Source organism: Canis aureus, chromosome X, assembly GCF_053574225.1.
Source record: "Canis aureus isolate CA01 chromosome X, VMU_Caureus_v.1.0, whole genome shotgun sequence".
Lineage (NCBI taxonomy): Eukaryota > Metazoa > Chordata > Mammalia > Carnivora > Canidae > Canis > Canis aureus.
Window position 1 is genome coordinate 122495087 of NC_135649.1, and position 19721 is coordinate 122514807.

At 50.6% G+C, this 19721-nt stretch overlaps 1 protein-coding gene and 1 long non-coding RNA gene across 2 annotated transcripts in view; one reads left to right on the forward strand and one right to left on the reverse strand.

The window, feature by feature from the left end:
• Positions 1-1533: 1533 nt before the first annotated feature.
• LOC144308403 (uncharacterized) lies at positions 1534-3157 on the reverse strand. Its single transcript, XR_013374878.1, has 2 exons — positions 3046-3157; positions 1534-2214 (listed from the first exon to the last, which is right to left on the reverse strand). It is a non-coding gene; the product is annotated as an uncharacterized LOC144308403 (long non-coding RNA).
• A 10868-nt stretch (positions 3158-14025) lies between these two features.
• PRKX (protein kinase cAMP-dependent X-linked catalytic subunit) overlaps positions 14026-19721 on the forward strand; it is a 74264-nt gene continuing 68568 nt past the window's right edge. The window contains exon 1 of the mRNA XM_077889132.1: positions 14026-14206. Coding sequence (XP_077745258.1) covers positions 14041-14206 — 166 coding nt within the window. The 5' untranslated portion in view covers positions 14026-14040. The remainder of the gene's footprint in view (positions 14207-19721) is intronic.

Sequence of the window (19721 nt, forward strand, 5' to 3'; positions counted from 1 at the left end):
TCATGACCTGAGTCGAAGGCAGACTCTTAACTGACTGGGCCACCCAGATGGTGCTTCTTCCTTTAAAAAAAAAAAAAAAAGACGTTTAAACAAAATATTAAATGAATATAAACAGCAATGTGGCTTTATTCATAGGATTTGGCGACACTCTTTCAATTTGTTTCATGTCCCTGTGTTGGAAAGACCTCTAGGTCAATAAAAGGCAGATGAACAAGAATGAATAGATGTTTCCACCTGAGCCACACTGAGATAAGCAATCCTGTGAGTAGCCACCAAGGATGCAGATACAAACCATCTCAACACCCAAGAGGCAGGCACTGGACACATGATCCTAGTGGAGTCTCGCTCTATAGACAAGACCAGAATTCCATGGGATGAAGTTGACTTTCCCTCTCAATGACGTCCATACCCATCTACTCATCATATCTATCTATCTATCTATCCATCACATCCTTCCATATATCCATCCATCATATCTATCTATATATCATATCTATGCATCTCTCCATCCATAATATCTATCCACCACATCTATCCATCCATCCATCCACCCATCATATCTATCTATCCATGTATCATGTCTATCTTTCCATCTATCATATCATTCTATCCATCCATTCATCTATCCATCCATCATGCCTATCTATCCATCTATCTAACCATCCATCTATCCATTATATCCATCCATCCATCATCCATCATCCATCTATCCATCCATCCATCCATCATATCTATCCATCCATCATATATACCTTTTCATCCATCCATCATCCATCATCCATCATCCATCCATCATATATACCTTTCCATCCATCCATCCATCCATCCATCCATCCATCATATCTATCTTTCTATCCATCCATCATCCATCCATCCACCCATCCATCCATCATCCATCATCCACCCATCCACTCATCCATCCATCATCCATCATTCATCTATCCATCCATCATATATACCTTTGCATTCTTCCATCCATCCATCCATCATATCTATCCATCCATCATATGTACCTTTTCATCCATCCATCCATCCATCCATCCATCCATCCATCATATCTATCTATCCATTCATATCTATCATGTATCCAAACACACATATATACTCACTCACTCATATAAATTATGTGTATGATCTGTATTGAATATAATTCACAAATTGTGCTAAGACAGTGGTTCTCTACCAGGGAACATGCCCTTTCATGTCCACAGTCCATCCGGTAATGCCGGGAGACATTTTTGGTCATCACAACTGGGAGTAGGGAGATGCTTCTGGCATCTGCTGTGTGGACACCAGGGATGTTGCTCAAAACCCTACAACGCACAGGACACCCCCTACGGCAAAGAACTATCTATCCCCAAATGTCAGTAGTGTCAAGTTTGAGGGACCTTGGGCCTAACGACTGGAGAGTAAATATTCAGCACGACACATTAAATACACATGGATCATAAGCTCATCTACTACCTATCCTATGTGAGAAATACTATAGCAAGTCCCTAAACAACTGTTAATGAATTTCTGAGTAAACAAACGTGTTTTCTTTAAAAGTGTGTTTTTAATGCCTAAAAACAAGGAAATACCTCCCAAATCCCTAAACCTCAAGCCACGCCTTCTTTTCAAAGCAAGGTCAGTTGCAACACGCATAGGGGTTTGTCTGCTATCCAAGGCAGGAAGTGATGGGGGTGGGGTTGGCCATCGGTTGGCAAAATCCGGGTGTCCGTGGCTTTGAGAAGTCCGGGAGGTGGGCCAAGGTTCTTCCTTGCCTTGAGCACATGTCACTTGTACTCACCGATGGAACGCATTCGGGGGAAGAGTCAGAGTGCGTCAAATCAACCGAGACTCCGCTTTCCAGTGCTCCATGCCCCCCACCCCCACCCCGAAACAAGCGTGTGAAAGGTGCCACCTCAGAGCCTATTTCCCAACGAGCACCTGACATGTTCCAGGACACAGTTCTTATCCTATGGCTCAAGCATGAACCAACAAAACCTCCACAAGTCAAAGGCTGTACCAGGTGAACTTCCTGTCCCCGACCTCAGCCCCAGATCCAACCTGGTGGAAACAAAGTGTTGCGTCCTTCATACTCTTGCTCAAGAGCGACGCTGGGCATTATCTTTAGAACCAGCCGAGAACGTTCCCCAGGAATACATCAGCAGCGCGGTTTCTTCTTCCTCTTCCTTACACATCTCAAGGCATCGTCCCACAACCAGAACTGTTCTTATAAATTCAATAATAAATAAACAGTAATTAGTGGCATGACATGGTCATTACCCATAATCTTTAGCCCCGTGTGGGTTGGTCTAATTATACCCAAGAAGCCATAAAAAATTGGAGCGGGGAGACCTTTCCATCCATCACATGTGGGCATATGTAGTTTTCCACAGGTGCTTCATTTTCGGATGTCGGGTTCCCTTTGCTTGTTCGGCCTCCGTCAGCTCCGCAAATGCGGATTGAACTGTAGGAGCAGAGGGAACAAGCCCTGGCTGTGTGTCTGCATGGGATTTGCACCGAATTTCGGGGCTGGGGTTGCCGTTGGCCCTGCTGGGCACCGAAGGCCTCTCGGGGAAACAGGTGACAGCGCCAGCGGCCAGGCTGGGGCGCCCTCTGAGCCGCTTTTCCTCTCCCCGCCTCCTCCCGGGAGGCCCCACGTCTTGTAGGGCCTTGACGCGTCTTGGAGTTGGCCCCAGGTGGGGTACCCCGACACATGACCTTGCTGCTCCAGGCAGCCAAGACAATTCATCTGCCCTACTTTAGGTTGTCTTATTTCATTATTTTATTTTGTTTTGTTTCGTTTTATTTTATTTTATTCTGTTCTGCTTCATTTTTGTTTTGTTTTTATTTTGTTTTATTTGCTTTTTAGTTTAGTTTCTGTTGTGCTTGGTTTCATTTCGTTTTAGCATAGTTTAGTTTTGTTTTATTTTATCGTACCGTGTTCTGTTGTATTTTATTGTTTCAATTAACGTATTTTAACAACTGATATAAAGAACATCTCCTGTTCAGAAAGCCGAACTGAGGGTGGCCCGGGTGGCTCAGCGGTTTAGCGCCTACCTTCAGCTCAGGGCATGATCCTGGAGTCCTGGGATCGAGTCCCGTGTCAGGCTGCCTGCATGGACCCTGCTTCTCCCTCGGCCTCTCTCTCTGTGTCTCTCATGATTTTTTTTTTTTTCTTAAATCTTGTTAAAAAAAAAAAGAAAGAAAGCCGAACTGAGCACAGGTGAGGTAATGTGATCCCTCCCCCCTCTCAAATTGGTTTACCCTCCTCACTGCACAGCCCTGTGTTTCAGGATCCCTTCTGGATGGTCCATGAAGAACATACCTGAACCCTGAGAATACCATATGCTTTTGCATCACTCAAGTACATCATCTGAGGCAAGGCATTCCTTATCAGTATTACTCTGAGATTTTTCCCACAAATACAGATGTACAGATCACCTTCGTTTATATATAACTTCTATGGCTATGCCATAGTCTCTTGGAAGGACGTGCCTCAATTTATTTTTTATTGTGTAAAATAAATAGACGTCATTGCCTGGAGGGGTTTCGGGTTTCAGAAGCACCGAACACCATGCACAGACGGTTCCCATGTCCACCTGTCTCTGCACCCCGTTTCCCCTATTACCGATATCCACTGTGGCTGTGGTCCATGCCTTCCCATTACTGAACCAATATCAGTACATTAGCACCCAAAATCCACAGTGTCCATCAGGGTTCCACGTGCAGGTGCACAACCCCTGGGGTTTGCAAAACTCACCTGCCCACCGTGATGGCATCCTACAGGGTCACCCACTGCCCATTATCTATTTGAAATTCAGATTCAACTAGTTGATTATAGCATAAATGTATCCCAAATATTAAACAGGACGTACTTATAATAAGTAATGATTTGTTGTCGATCTGAAATTCAAAATCCATCTCGAGATTCAGCATAGTTATATCCCAAAGGTCGCATGGGCCCTACATTCGAATTCAAATTCAACTGGGTGCCTAGTCTGAGTATGTCCCAAATACTGCATGAGAGACATGTAGAATGAAAGAATTATTCATTGTTTATTTGAAATTCAAATTCAGCTGGGTGTTGAGTGTGAGTACATCCCCAATACAGAATGAGACATAGTTATATTAAAACAATTATGTGTTGTTCATCTGAAATTGAAATTCACTTGGCATTAAGCCTAAAATATGCACACATATTTCATACTAATCTATAATATATAAAATATATAATACAAAGTTTAATATATTATAAATATATAATATTAATTAATCATGCATTAATGTAATATATTACATTATGTAATATACATTATGTAATATATTACAATATAATATGGTTAATATATAATGTATTATATATCACAGATATGTTATATATAATATACATATACATTGTCTATCTGAAATCCACATTTCACTAGGCATTCTGAATTTTTTCAAGATTTTATTTTATTTTATTTTATTTTATTTTATTTTATTTCTTTTTCTTTAAGATTTTATTTATTCATGAGAGACACACACACACACACACAGAGAGAGAGGCATAGACACAGGCAGAGGGAGAAGCAGGCTCCACGCAGGGAGCCTGACGTGGGACTCGATCTGGGACTCCAGGATCGCGTCCTGGGCCAAAGGCAGGTGCCAAACCACTGAGCCACCCAGGGATCCCTCAAGATTTTATTTTTAAGTAATCAGTAATGTCTACACCCAACGTGGGGCTGGAACTCACAACCCCGTCCCTCTTTCAACTCCTCCTTCAAATCCCACCCCATTTGTAAGACCTACTAGACATGCACACACGCACTCACATCTCTATGTAAATAATGCCACACCTCTGCACACACATACATATTATGTGATATAAAATACGAGCATATACTTATATACCTGTAATTATATGTATGTAGCAAAAACAGGTTAATTATTATGTTCCAAACGTTCCCCTCCCTGTGACACTCCCGCTTTGCTATTTCTGCTCTAGCAGCCAGGACATGACATTCTTTTACTGACTCTTAATGTTCACTGTCCAGTGCTCACCAGTGGGATCTGAGCCCTAGGAGATGGGAGGATCTCGGTCTCCTTACTCCTGGTTCATCCAAATGTCCACGTTGGGAGCACCTGGCATGTGGTGGGATCTCCGCCGGCACCCTGCTTGGTGGATTCAGCTTGCTGCCAGCTTTTGCTATTTGAAACTCTGCTGCAATGAACCGTCTTCTCCAAGAACCTTCCCGCGAGGGGTCGCCGGGATCAAGTCCCACATCGGGGTCCCCGCAGAAGCCTGCTTCTCCCTCTGCCTGTGTCTCTGCCTCTCTCTGTGTGTCTCTCATGAATAAATAAATAAATTTTAAAAAATTAGCTTACGTACTTTTAAATTATGTGTACTTTAAATGATTATGAACGCACACAGAAATATCTATATACACACACAAGGTAATAGAGACAAGCATGTGTACACGTGGATTTATACATATTTAGGCTTGTAGGTATTTGTATATATGTTCAAACACTTAGGTTTATACATATGTTTCTACACATTCGTCTACTATGTATACATATATTTTATATTGCAATATATACATTTTATACATACATTTATGCGTATATAAAAACATGTATCTGTTGTTCCTAGACAACACAATCACAAATATGCCTTTCCTGTAGTTCCTTAGAAATGAGAGTTTTCTAAATGTATATACAAAATATATATATTGCAATATAAAATATAAATATATACGGTTCATTGCAGCAGAGTCGTATAATATTTTATACTAATCTATAATCTATAAAATATATAATAATACATACAATATATGATGCATATTTTTAATAAATTATGGAGAGCATAAACTAGATATATCTTATAAATGCACTTATTATTATACCTTTCAAATGATTAGACTTTTATAGTCTGCGTTTTCGTGAAACACTTTGTGACTTTATTTTTACACCCGCGTCTTGACACACGCAGAATTTAATTGCCCATGAAGGCGTGAAGAAGGAATACCCCTTTTTAGGGACTTTAAATGGCCATGCGGGTGCACGCATGACACTCACCAGGTAGGCCGTGCTCTCTCCACCGCATGGAGACGGCAGGTGCGCTCTGGCCTCCGGAGAAACGCACCCCTCGAGATCTTATCTGCTGCGCCACGAAACTATTTTTAACATCCTGGCTTTATCCCAGGAAAACCTAGTTCCCATGTGAGGGACGAGTCTCCTTTTCTGAGGATTTGGAATCCTGGCTCTCATGCTGGTTCTCCTGGGTCAGGAGTAGCCAAGGTTTTTTCCACCAAGGTCAAGGCCTGAGTCCTTCGGTGGCCCTGACTCCCTCACATCCCTCACGACTCCTCTCGTTTCCTCCTTACGAGTCTCGCCCCGATAAGGACTCGTGACTAAGTGAAACTATCTGGCTGGTAGATAAGCCTCCGCACACGTTCTCATTCCTGCATCCTGGAAACGAAGATGAAATTACAACCACGGCTTCCCCGCAGGACCTGACACCACTCTCAAGCTGATCGGTCGGTTCACAAACACTGGTTTCCACGCCTCTCCACTTGCATCTCTTTAGGAAATAATCAGTTCTTATGCTCTGAGGTCTGCTTCCTCCTTACCAGAAAATATGTGAAATGCAAAATAAAAATAAAAGACTTTCATAATCCACGCACAACCTTTTTGACATTGTCCTACCTTATTTTATTCTTTTTTTTTTTTTTTTTTTACAGGTCGTTTTGTTAGATAACAAAGATCAGAGTGTGTGATAACATTTGAATTTGTCCTCACCTCCTCTTTTTTTTTTTTAAGATTTTATTTATTTATTCATGAGAGACACAGAGACAGAGAGAGGCAGAGACACAGGCAGAGGGAGAAGCAGGCTCCATGCAGGGAGCCTGATGTGAGACTTGATCCCGGGTCTCCAGGATCACACCCTGGGCTGCAGGAGGCACTAAACCGCTGAGCCACCCACAGTGCCCCTCACCTCCTCTTCTTACAAGGACCCCAGTCCTATAGGATCAGGGCTCACCCTACTGACTTCATTTTATCTTATATCCCCTCTTTCCAGCCCCTATACCAAGATATAGTTCCATTCTGAGGTCCTGGGAGCTGATGACTCCTTTATACAAATTTGGAGACACAATTCAACCCAGAATGCCTGTGGATGGTGAGATCCCGGTTAGTGGGCCTGAACGTGTCCCCTCCTTGGGCTCCTCCAACCAGATGGTCTGGCTGGGTCCTCGTTGGCACCCGTGCCTCCTTCCTGTGGGATCAGAGTCCACCCCACAGCCCTCATTTCCCCCTAATCCCCCCTTTAAAGACCCCACCTCCAAACACAGCCCCACCCTCAAATCCTGGGGGTGAGGGCTTCGACCCACGAATTTCGGGGGACACTATTCAGCCCACGATCATTAGCTAACCTTGATCGCAGAGCTGTCAAAGTTCTCCACAATTTAGCTTTGAAAAATAAACTCACAGGTATAAAAGGAAACACTCGAAACATCTGACCGTGTCTAGCCCAGTAAGGCCTCCCTCGAATGCACGTTACCGGGAAAAGTGTGTAAGAATTATCTTGTCTGCGTGGAGTAGCTCTTCTTTGTAAAATTAGCTGGATTAAAAAAAAAAAAAAAAGAGAGAGACTCCTGCCACTTTGGTGTTTGATACATTTCTTTGCTTCCTACTTATTAACAATATTTGTTTCTACCTGTGTGAATGACCCACAGTTATGCCCTTTTTTGAGTATTAATTGTGCATTAATGCCCTCCGACCAGATAGCAGTTTGTTTTATGCGCCCTGCACAGTTCCTGTTCAATGCATTTTAATTTCCTTGATATTTCCATGACTTTCTTAAATTTTTGGGTAGTCGGATCTATTCATCTCTTTACCCCCGTGGTTCTATTTCTGACAAGCTTACAACATCCTTCTCCAACCACACGTTTTTATTTGAAAACCTAGCCCTGGGATTTTCTCCGAGTTTTACCGTTTTTGATTTTTATCTCCCCTTTACGCCTACTCTTCCTGGAATTTATTTTCATTTTCTTTCTTTTTTTTTTTTTTCGCTTTTTTTTTTTTTTTTTTTTTTCCTATGATGGCTTCCTGGTATTTTCAAAGGTACTACAAGGTGAGCATCTAAGTAGCATTTAATCCAAACCAGATAACCGTTTGATACCAGTGTATTATTTACTCTGGCTGGAGACACACACAACTCTATTTGAGACAATTTCTCTCATGTTACTGTGTCAGAGTCTTGAGTTACTTAAAAGCTTCAGAGACTAACTAGCCCAGGAGCAAAAAAGAAGTGGAAAAGCTTATCTGACCCAAGTGATAAGGTCAGGGCGTCTGTTTGCATTTTGCAAAGCATGCTGCGGCTGTGAGCATGCAGCGTCACCGCTTAGATTTTCCATAAACCTCTCCAGCATCTGAGGACCAACAGCTCTCAACACATATTCTGGGTGAAGCGTAAACTCAGCAAAGTCTAATTACAGGCTGGCCTGGCCCGGGCATTGCTTCCTATATGGTTTCCTTTGAAATCACTCAAGAAAAGCCTCAGAGTAAATAGGCACGTTTTGAAGCCTTATTTTTAGCAGTCAGGGCTCCACGCACGAACAAGCACGTCCGTCTGCCTTGTGATGTGTTCAGATTTTCAAACTCTAATTTGGAGAGAGAGAGAGAGAGAGCCTAGGAGGTTTGCTTGATTTTACGGATTGATGACTCACTGATGTTACTTAAATCTGCAATTATTTGACTACTCATGTTTCTACCCCGGGATGACTTAATTGCCGTGAGCACATTTGGAACTCGCGACGTCCCCACCCAGGGAGCCAGCTGCGTGTGTGGTGTCTCCATGGTGAAAACTTGCTCTCCGTCACCAGACGGGGCATTTCGAGGTCGGCCTCACCTGGTTGGAACACATGGGTTGGGTCAGGGCATTGCTGAAACCAGGGAGGTCGGAGGCGTTTGGAAGACGGGTTCCACGTGCATGAAATGCCTGTGCAGAGCCAGGTGCCAACACACGGTCCCCGGGTGCCCGCAGGCTGTGCACGGCGGTGACTCAGCCCCACTCCCACCGAGCGAGCCCTGGAGGCCGGTGGCTGCACATATAATTATAAAATACATTTCGTCGCCTCTGACGACTCGGAGGCCCGGGTGCCCAGCCCGGTGGGCCAGCGTGGCCCACCAGCAAGGTTACCGGGAATTCCCACCCCACGTGCCCCGGCCTTGACCGGGAGGAAAGCGAAGGCCACGGCTGCTCAGCCAGGAATGGAGCGCGCTGCTCAGCCTCGGGGGCAGCCCTTGGTAAGACGGCGTGCATGGGCTCTGCAGCAAGGCCCCCGAGCCCCGATAACGGGCCTTGCACCGCGCATCCGAGGCACCGGGAACAATACATGGACCACAGGACGCCGCCCCGTTCGGTTCCTAGCGCACAGGCGGGCAGGGTGTTAGGTGGATCCGGGGAGATGGAAGCCGTGAAATCAGAAGCCCTCGTCGGGCAGCTGAACACCCCAGAGAATGTCCCGCCTGCCCCCAGAGACCAAATCCTAAGTGGACAGGTCCTTGGGCATCCAGTGAGGAAGCACGGCCTCCTGGGCCGAGTCCATCATTGGAAGGATGTGTTTCCAGAAGCCCTGGGCAGGCCTCTTCCAACGTATGGATGTATGGGAAGCCACCACGTGCATTCCCAAGAACGGGTTTATCTGCCCGCGAGGCAGTACTGGGGCAAGTATTCACCGCGCGGTAGGTAGAGGCACCTGCGTGGTTCTGTTGGCAAAGCACCTGCCTGCAGCTCAGGTCACGATCCCAGGGTCTTGGGACCCAGCCCCGCATCGGGCGCCCTGCTCTGCGGAGCACCCGCTTCTCCCTCTGCCTCTGCCCACCTGCTGCTCATGTGCTCTCGCTCTCAAATAAATAAAATTTAAAAAAAATATATATGTTCATTTTTCATATGCAAATATATCCTTATAAATTGTAATGTCTGTAAAGGCAGCTCACCGTGGCCTGAAGGTGGTAATGCCCCTCTAATGCCTGCCTGACACGGATTTTTCTTTTACAATCTATATGTCAGAATTTATATTTAAATATATTAGAATACACACTACAGAGTGTTAGAATATAATATAGATGTCCAATATTATATACATGAACTATATGTCAGAATTGATAAATATGTTAGAATACGCATTACAGAATGTTAGAATATAATATAGATGTCTAATATTTATATACATGAATTGTAAGTCTGAAGGCAGCTGAACCTGTCTTTTGGAATATACATTAAAATTTATAAGAAAAAATATTAGAATATACTATAGAATGTAATACATAATATGTATCCAATATGTGTGTAAAGTGTAGTCTAAAGGTAGCTGAACATGTCTTTTAGAATGTATATGTTAGAATTCATGAAAAATATATTAAAATATATTAATATGTATTAAAGAATGTTACAATATAGTATATAATATATATCTCACATTGTATATGTAGGTGTAAAGTCTAAAGGCAGCTGAACATGTCTTTTAGAATATATATATTAGGATTTAAAATAAAACATTAAAATATATATGTTAGAATATATTACAAAATGTTATAGTATAATATAGACTATGTTTATCTAAAATTTTAATTATGTGTAAGTTGTAAAGTCTTTGAAGGCAGGTGAACATGTCTTTAGGAATATATATATTAGGATTTATAATAAAACTTATTAAAATATATATAATGTTAGAATATATGACACAATGTTATAGTATAATATAGACTATATTTATCTAATATTTTAATTATACATAAGTTGTAGAGTCTGTGAAGGCGGGTGAACATGTCTGAGAATATACATTAAAATTTATAAGAAAACATATCAGAATATATTACAGAATGTTAGAATATAATATATAATACATATCTAATATATTTGTAAAGTGTAGTCTAAAGGCAGTTGAACATGTCTTTTAGAATATATATGTTAGAATTCATGAAAAATATATTAAAATATATTGATATGTATTAAAGAATGTCACAATATAGTATATAATATATATCTCACATTATATATGTAGCTATAAAGTCTAAAGGCAGCTGAACATGTCTTTTAGAATATACAATAGGATTTATAATAAAACTTATTAAAATATATATAATAAAATGTTAGAATATATTACAGAATGTTATAGTATAATATAGACTATATTTATCTAATACTTTAATTATGTGTAAGTTGTAAAGTCTGTGAAGGCAGGTGAACATGTCTTTTAGAATATACAGAATAAAATGTATTAGAATATATATTCTGGAATATATTACAATATAACATATATATTATATAAAATATGTATCAATTGTAAAATAAAATGTATTAAAATATATATTCCGGAATATATTACAATATAACACATATATTATATAAAATATGTATCAATTATAAAATAAAATGTATTAGAATATACTGGAATATATTACAATATAACATATATATTATATAAAATATGTATCAATTGTAAAGCTTGCACAGGTAACAGTATACTTTTTAGTTTTAACTCAGCATCTATACACTCACATGTACACACATAGATACATGTATGTGTATATAGATTTTGTATATATAATATATAGCATATATGTTATATTTTTGGATATACAATGTTTTGTATATATATTTGCATATACGCTTGTACATACGTATGTGTGTGTGTATGTATTTGTTCGTACAACATACGCACACACTCGTACGCCTGCATATATACAAGTACACCCACTCGCCTTCCAGCTGAACCACGCACATCCATTCCCGCGGACCTTCTCGGACCACAACTTGTGTGTCTCTTGCTTCCATCGACACCTGCACCGGTCACGGTGCTGACCTCATGGTTCCCTCTGGGGCGACGCAGACCCTCTTCTTTCCGCATCGCAGAGCTCAGTGCATCGTGCCCGCCGCGCCACCCGTGATGCCGCGGCCTGACGGCGGCAATGCCCCTATAACGCCTGCCTGACACGGACTCTTCAGTTCTGTCTTCCGAGTCATAGGCTGTGGTTCCTGAGGAATGTTTATGATCCTTCCAGATGAAAGCTGCTTTGTACGGCCAGGTTGCGACACCTGTAGGTATGTGGTCAGTCTCAGGGGTGGGGGAGGAAGGCGTCAGTCCCGTCAGCTCTGCAACCCGGAGTTTAATGCTGACTTTCTCTGTAACCCTTCTCTGCCTGGGTGCAATGGCAAGGGGGAAGCACGTCCCTACTTGACCTCGGCTTGACCAACAGCGAGAGTTACCTAGTCGCATCAGGTGGTAAGGGAGCCGGGGACATACCCCGGGGCGGGGGGGTGGGGGGAACCATCCTGGGTCGTCCCCCTTCCAACGTGGCTCAGCAGGACAGGGCCACACAGGGCCTGGTGGCCAGAGCGCCTCCTTGTTCCAGCGCGGAGCACGGGGCCTGCTCAGGGCACACATTTTTTGCATTCCAGCTCAGGATTTGGCAACAAGCAAAGACTGCAGGCCTAATGCCCGGGAACATGCCACCCACCGTGAGCACAGGAGCGTGGGCCCAAGCTGACAGCCCAGAGGCCCCAGGACAGCACCCAGAGCCCCCTTCCCGGTTCCTGTGGCCCCCTCCCCGTTGGTCGAGTCAGGCACACACGCCTGCTGTCTGCAATCACACACTTCAGCTGTGATTTTGAGGTGGTGTAGCCTCCTGGGCAGGCCGCTCCCTCGCCAACCCCAGGACTCAGGGGCAGGACACCCTCTCCAAGGGCTGAGTCCCTGAGCCGCCTCTGAAGGAGGAGGGAGGCGACGTGGGAGGCCATGTGTCCTCCAGCAGCTCAAAGTGTGGTCCCCGGGCCAGCAGCTGGGAACGGCCAACCCTTTGCAGCCTGCATGTCCACCGGATGCCTGGGGACAGGGTGGCCCGATAACACTCGGGACGTCCAGTTACATTCCAATGTCAGATACGCATTGGTCATCTCTGGTGTGAGTACACCCGACCGACACGGGCTGGGGCGTGCTTACACGGCGGGAGTGGCTGGAATTCGAATGCATCTGGGGCGTCCTGAGTTTCTCATCCAAACTGGGTGTGTGTGTCGGAAAACGGTGGCCCACCGAGCTGCGCGCGCTGCGTTTCGGGGAGGGGGCCGTGGTCCTGCATCTTAAACCTGCGTCTGCTTGTCTTTGGTTGGAAGCATGAGCGTTTGGGGAAACTCGTGGACTCCGAGCAAGGTGCGCAGCACGCTGGAGGGGTCGCCCTGGATCAGGGGTGTTTGGGAAGCCTCAGGGATCCAGCGGGAGGGGTGCCCGTGCGCCCCTCCCCAAATGGCATGTTGGCATCATCGTGCCCCCTGCGCGCGCACCGCAGAGACCAGGAAGGTGACCCCGCCCGGGGTTTTGTTGGCTACACCCGGCTGCCGGGCCCGTGCGCATTTCGCTCCCGGTTCACTGGATGTTTTTCTTTCTTTCTTTCTTTTTTTTTTTGGACTTTACTTTAGTTGCAGCCACGCCCTCCTGGTGGCCAGCGCGCCCCGCCTCCCGGCCTCCAGGGCGGGGGCGCGGAGAGCGCGGAGTCCAGCCTGGCTGGGCGGGGACCCCCTCCCTCCGCGGGGCGCCCCTGGAGCGCGCGGGGGGGCGCGGCCGCCTCCTCCACGCCGCCCTCCGGGATCCGGGGGCGGAGCGCGCGGGTGTGTGTGGGGGGGCCGGCGACTCCCGGGTCGGCGGGCGGGAGAGCGCACGGCCCCGCCCCGGCCGCGTCCGCCCGGCCCCCCAGCAGCGCGCACGCAGCGGCGGCGGCCGGGGGATGAACGCCCCAGCCTGCCCGGGCCGCGCCCCCGCGCCCGCCCCTGCCCCCGCCCAGCGCGCCCCCGGGCCCGCCCCCCGAGGCCGCGGGCGACTCCCACCGGCTGCAGCGGCTGCACCGAGCGCCGCCCCGCGCCCCGCCATTGTCCCCGCCGCTCCGACAGTCGCGCCGGGCCGCGGGGGGCGCGCATGGGTGGGCGCCGCTGATGCCGCCGCCGCCGCGCCGCCCTCCGAGGCTGCGTCCCGGGAAGCCCGGCCCCGCGCGCCCCCCGGGCTGGAGCGCGCCCCCATGGAGGCGCCCGGGCTGGCCAAGGCGGCCGCGCCGGGCCCCGCGCCCCCGGAGCGCGCAGCCGAGGCCCCCGACGGCGCGCCCTTGCCCTGCCCGAGCCCCGAGGCGCCCTCGCCGGAGCCGCCCGCCTACCGCCTGCAGGACTTCGACACGCTGGCCACCGTGGGTGAGTGGGGCGCGCGGGGCGCGGGCCGCAGGGGCGCAGCGGCAGACAAAGGGCCGCCTGCCCGCGCGGGGCCCGGCCGCTCTGGGGGACCCCCAAGGGCCGGGCTGCGCCCCCGCACCTTGGGGACTCCGCTGCGCGCACGCTCACCCCCCTCCCCAGCCCCCGACACCCTCCCCAACGCCCGTCGCCCCTGGAGTCTCCTGGGGTGCAAATGCCCTGCGCCCCCCGCCCTGTCTGTGCTCTCTGTGCGCCCCAGACGCGCTCCAACTTCTAGGGGGTGGGGGACCACCTCGTACTGGGGACCCGCCCTGCCCGCCCTGGGGGCCCCTAGAGGCACCTGCCCTGCTCCTCCTGCCCACCCTCCCCGTGCGCTCCCGGACACTGCAGACCTCACCCCGCGCTTGGCGAGGCAGGTGTCCCGGGGCGTCCCCTGGGGGGGCGCACGGACGGGGGCGGGGGGGCAGCGTTCCCCATACAGCACCCATCTCCCAACACCCTGCGGGCTGCTCCTCCCGGGCGTCTGAAAGTTGGCATTTTTTAAAAAAAATCACACACTGCTTTCCTTTTGTCCTCCGCTTTCGAAGCTGCTCACGCTGGGACATCTGCGATCGTAGTGTCCGGCCCCCCCTGCCCCCTGCCTGCACCCTCCACCCTGAATCCCCCCAAAGCCGCACCCCAGGTGGGCGCTCAGTTCCGAATGTGGGCACAACCTGCGGTGGCTTCTCAGCAGCTCTTTGTTGCCAACCCGGTTCGGGACGGACGGGATTTTGGGGCCAGAAACACACATGGGGAAGGGGACCCGCTGCACAGCCCGGAAGGGCAGGGCAGGGCAGGGCTGTCCCTGGGGAGAGGGGGCTTTCCCGGTCCCCCGGCCCCCTCTTTTGCAAAGGAGGAAGCTGGGCAGGGCAGCAGGAAGCCGGGCTCACGGTCACGGCCTAGGGTATACTCAGACCCCAGGCGCAGCCGGGCGGCCCGGTAACCAACCCCCAGTGCACAGGGACACTTCTCTTTTTCAGGGGGGTGTGCCTGCAGGGGTGCAGCTGGCTGGGGGCGGGTCTGCAGGAGACCTCACTGGGGAAGACGAGGGGCGGGGGCACCTCTGTGCCTCTGTGGGCTTCTCTGTTTCTGTTTCCCTGTCACCCTCCTCCTCCTGCTGTGTCCCTGTCTCTGTCTGCCTACAACCCCCCCTCTGTCTGCCTACAACCCCCCCCCCCCACCTACGCGGGGCTCCCTGAAAAGCTGGCTTTGCTCCGCAGGACGGCAGGGTGGGACACAAACCCAGCCCGAGCGGTGGCCCCAGGACGAGGTGGAAACACCAGCAGTGAACAATGGAAAGTTGGTGCAGGACCCGCCGTCCCTTGGCACGCAGCACCGCCGATTGTATTTGTCTTGGGCACACACACGGGTGTATCGTCGGGTGTATTGTCGTAGGTGCCGGGGCGGGGGGCCAGGTGGCCAGAGCGGTGGGGGCAGGCAGGTGGGAGGCGCCGCCACCTATTCTGGTTCTGCAGTCACGTGGGGCCCCCGTGGGCGCTGCCCCGGGGGGCACGGGCAGGCCAGCCAGCCAGTCATCTTGTCCTTAAAAATAGAATGTCGCCGCCCCTGGGAGCTGAGAGGGGCCCGCGGGGAAGGGCAAGTCCTTCCTTCCACGTGTCATTCCTCTCCCTTGATGAAGAGGATGCTGCTTGTGTAAAGAGAACTTCCTGTGGGCTTCCAGGGTGTGAAGGGAGGGCCGGAGCGCGCAGGTTCACCTGCTCGGACCTGCAGGTTGCAGGTGTGTGTGTGTGTGTGTGTGTGAGAGAGAGAGGGACATAGACCCAGGTGCATGTGCGTGCACGTGTGTGTGTGCACGGCTCTGCAGCTCTGACGATATTTTCTTTTTTTTTAGTATTTTATTTATTTATTCATGAGAGACACAGAGAGAGAGAGAGAGAGAGAGGCAGAGACACAGGCAGAGGGAGAAGCAGGCTCCATGCAGGGAGCCCGATGCAGGACTCGATCCCGAGACCCCAAGATGCTCACCCACGGAGCCACCCAGGCACCCCTCTGGTGACCTTTTCTGCCGTATTTTATCCCAGCCTTTTCTTCAATACTGATCCAAGTTTACCACAAGCAGTTAGCCCGGGAGACTAATCCGTCTCCCGAGCCGTTCCTGCCCCGTGTCTGACCCACGGGGTCCCCCCCCTTGCTCCCGGGGGTCCGGATGCTTTTTTCCTGAAGGATCTGAGGCAGCAGGACATGGCCGGCTCCAAGACCACGCTGCTCACACGTGTGCATTTCCATTTCACCTGCGTGCGTGCGCTTGCGACACTTGTCCGTTCGTCACCCATGCGTGCGCTCCTGTGCCTTTCACCCCACACTTCCGCCTGGACGCTGGGCAGGACTGCCGAGTCCCGCTGGCGCCCGCCCCGAGGCCGATGCGGTTGTGCAGGTGGGACGCAGCAGGTGCACACGCAGGCTCGGGCCTGCTGACCCGGCTGCACGGTGCCTGGCGACTCCACGGGGACTGGGAGGCCCAGGTCCTAGGCGGGGAGTGGGGTCGGGTGGTCTCGGTGGCCCCCCTGTGCCAGGGCGTTCGTGGATGGGGAAGGAATCCCGGCCGGCCTGGCTGCGACGACAGGTGAAGGCCCCTCTCAGAGCAGGGAAGCGACTTCGGGGTGGCGCGTCTTGGTTAAGGATCATTTCCTGGCTCGGGAGCCGTGGGCTGGGAGCCGCAGGAGCTGGTTCGCAACCCGCTTCTCTGCGTTTCGGGTTCCTGGGGCGGCGCTTGGGTCCGTCTGCTAATGACCGACAAGACGCTGTTAAAGGTCCTAATAATATGTTCTGAAATCATTATGGGTGCGTTAGGGATCCCGGAATCCATGCCTCGCGTGCCTCCGTGGTGACCTGCTCCCCCGTCTGCACAGTCGTCCTCCTGACGCCACACAGGCCGCGTCCATTGCTCCCCGATTTGGGCCACCCCGTGCTTGGAGCTTGTGCGTGTGTGCCTGGGCGCCCTGCTGTGCAGCGTCACCGTGTGCATTGATCTGGCGGCGGACGCCCCCTCATCGAGGACAGAACGACGTCCGTCCGCTCAGGCTAGTGGCCTATGCTTGACACCAGTCAGGTATCGACCGTCGTGCGTCACGCGGTCATATTTCCTCAGGATCGAGGAGCCCTTTCTTAACCAGTAACTGGTCATATAGACGGTTCCTTCTGAAATACTTAGTATTTGCAGTTTCCTCCGTACCTACGGGATTTTCTGCTGAGGTCCTCATCCCCCCAAATCGGCCCGATTTCACTCCATCTGACCTGGGCTCTTATTTATCCTCAAATACCCGCCTCCAGAAGGAGTGGAATCGGACTCACTGTCCTCGGGCTGTGCCCATAAATGAGCGGCCCTCTGCGCCGTGTAGACATAAGCAATGGAAGCAAGTGGTTCCTTCCCAATGCACAGGAACTTGAGATCACCCTTCGATCCGGTCCGCCCTTCACGGGCTCGGAACCTGCAAACGCACGGGAGCAGTGGTTTCTGTTCGACGGCCTTCCAGGAGCTTCAGAAATCAGATGGAATTTGGGGGGAAAAAAGCGTATTCCCGAGTGCAGACGTCCTGCACATTGTTCATTTTTTAGAAAATTCATGTCCAAGGAAGCAAACGGCTTTTCAGTGAGGCCCTCCAGCTGCAAGTCGTTCCTTCAGAAAGTTGTGCGACCACCGCCTCCATCGACTTCCAAAACGTCCTCGTCGTGGCCCAGAGGAGGCCCCGTCCCCACGAGCGGTCACCCCGCATCCCCCATCCGCAGCCCCCGGTGACCCGGAATGTGCTTCGTGTCTTCACGGGGTTACCGGTTCTGTGTGCTGCATCCCCACGAGGGCTGCTTCCTTCTCTCTGGCCATCTCCAAGGGCGTGAGGGTCCAATGGGAAGGGAAAAATGAGGAGATGCAGAGCCCACATTTCCTTGCTCAAGGGGTTGGAGAAAAAAGGGCATGGGGAAGACCAGATGGGGGCAAAGCGGGAATAAAAAATAGGCAAGAGGCAGGAGCCTGTGATGAGCCAGCACATGCACACGTCCGCCAGTGTCCTGGGGGTAGAGTCCCTCCCACCCCAACTCATGTCCTCCCTCTCAGAACTGCAGATGGGACCCGATTTGGAAATAGACTCTTTGGAGAGGCAATTAGTTAAGGGTTGAGGTCAAGTCCATTGCATAGGATGAGCTTCAACCCAAGGACAGGGGTGAGGATGGAGGCAGAGGTGGGAGGGACGTGGACACCAGCTCAGGGATGCCTGCAGCCCCGGACGCCGGAAGAGGCAGGAGGGACCCTCCCTGGAGCCTCCGGAGGGAGCGAGTCTCTGCCTCAACCTACGTCCGGTGGGACCAGCCCACCTGCATCTCGGACATCTGGTCTCCAGAAGCGGGAGGGCATCGTTTGAAGCCCCCACGGGGTGGCAGCCCTACTGCGGGCGACCTGATCCTACAGAGAGCACGCAGCTGGGGTTAACCCAGGAGGGCCAAGGGTTCACGGGCATCCGTGGCCTCCCGCTCGAGGATGGGACACAGCCCCAACTTGCTCTTCTGCTGCCTGTGCTTCTGCTCCCTCGCACCCATCCGCTTCCTGCACAGGGAGCAGCCGGGCGAGGCCTGCACCCCGGGTCTGCGTCACCTTGGCGCTCTCTTTGGCAAATCCAGGATGGACCAAGGGCCGCCATGTTGAATCAGGCTCGACGTTGGGCTGCCGTGACACAGCGCCACGGACGGGGTGGCTCGTACACAAGAGTTTCACAGCTCTGGGGTCCAGGGTGTGGGGTCAGGACGCCAGCAGGGATGGGTTCTGATGAGCGCTCTCCCTGGTTGGTAGGGGGCCGCCGTCCTGCTGTGTGCTTCTGAGGCGGGCAGGGACGTAGGACATGCCGGGGTCACACAGGGACCCATTTCATCGCAGGGCAGCCCATTCTCATGACCTCATCCTACTGACATCCCAGAGCCCCACGTGCAAATGTCAACCCCGTTATACAGGAGCAGATGCTTCATCATATGAAACCCAGGGGGTGGGGTGGGGTGTGGGTGTAGACATCCAGTCCAGGGGCATGTGCGGGTGTGACGTCCCGCTCCGGAACTCCTCCTTTGTCCCCGTGTCTGCCCAGAGCCACCCGCCTTGCCCTCCCTTGGGTCACCCACGCGGGTGAGGACAGTGTGCCGTGAGGGTGCTCCCCAGTCTGCGTCCTGGGGCAGTTCCTCCACGGCTGGGGACAACCTGGGAGGCCGCTTTTGTCCTTGAGGAAACGGGCAGGGGCGACGTGTGCCACAGACGTGTCCTGCGTGCCAGCAGCGTTGGTGGCTGGGGGCGCCGACGACGCTTCTAACCACCGTGTTCTCTCGGAGAGATTAATGTGTTACCAATTCCCTGAAAACCACCTTTGCTCTGGGAGTGACACCGTGGGGCTGGTTCCCTTTGTATTTCCCCCGAGGTTCTTCAAGCGACCACGGTGTCACAACCCTCCACGCCATTTGAAGACTCGCCTTTTCGGTTCTTTTT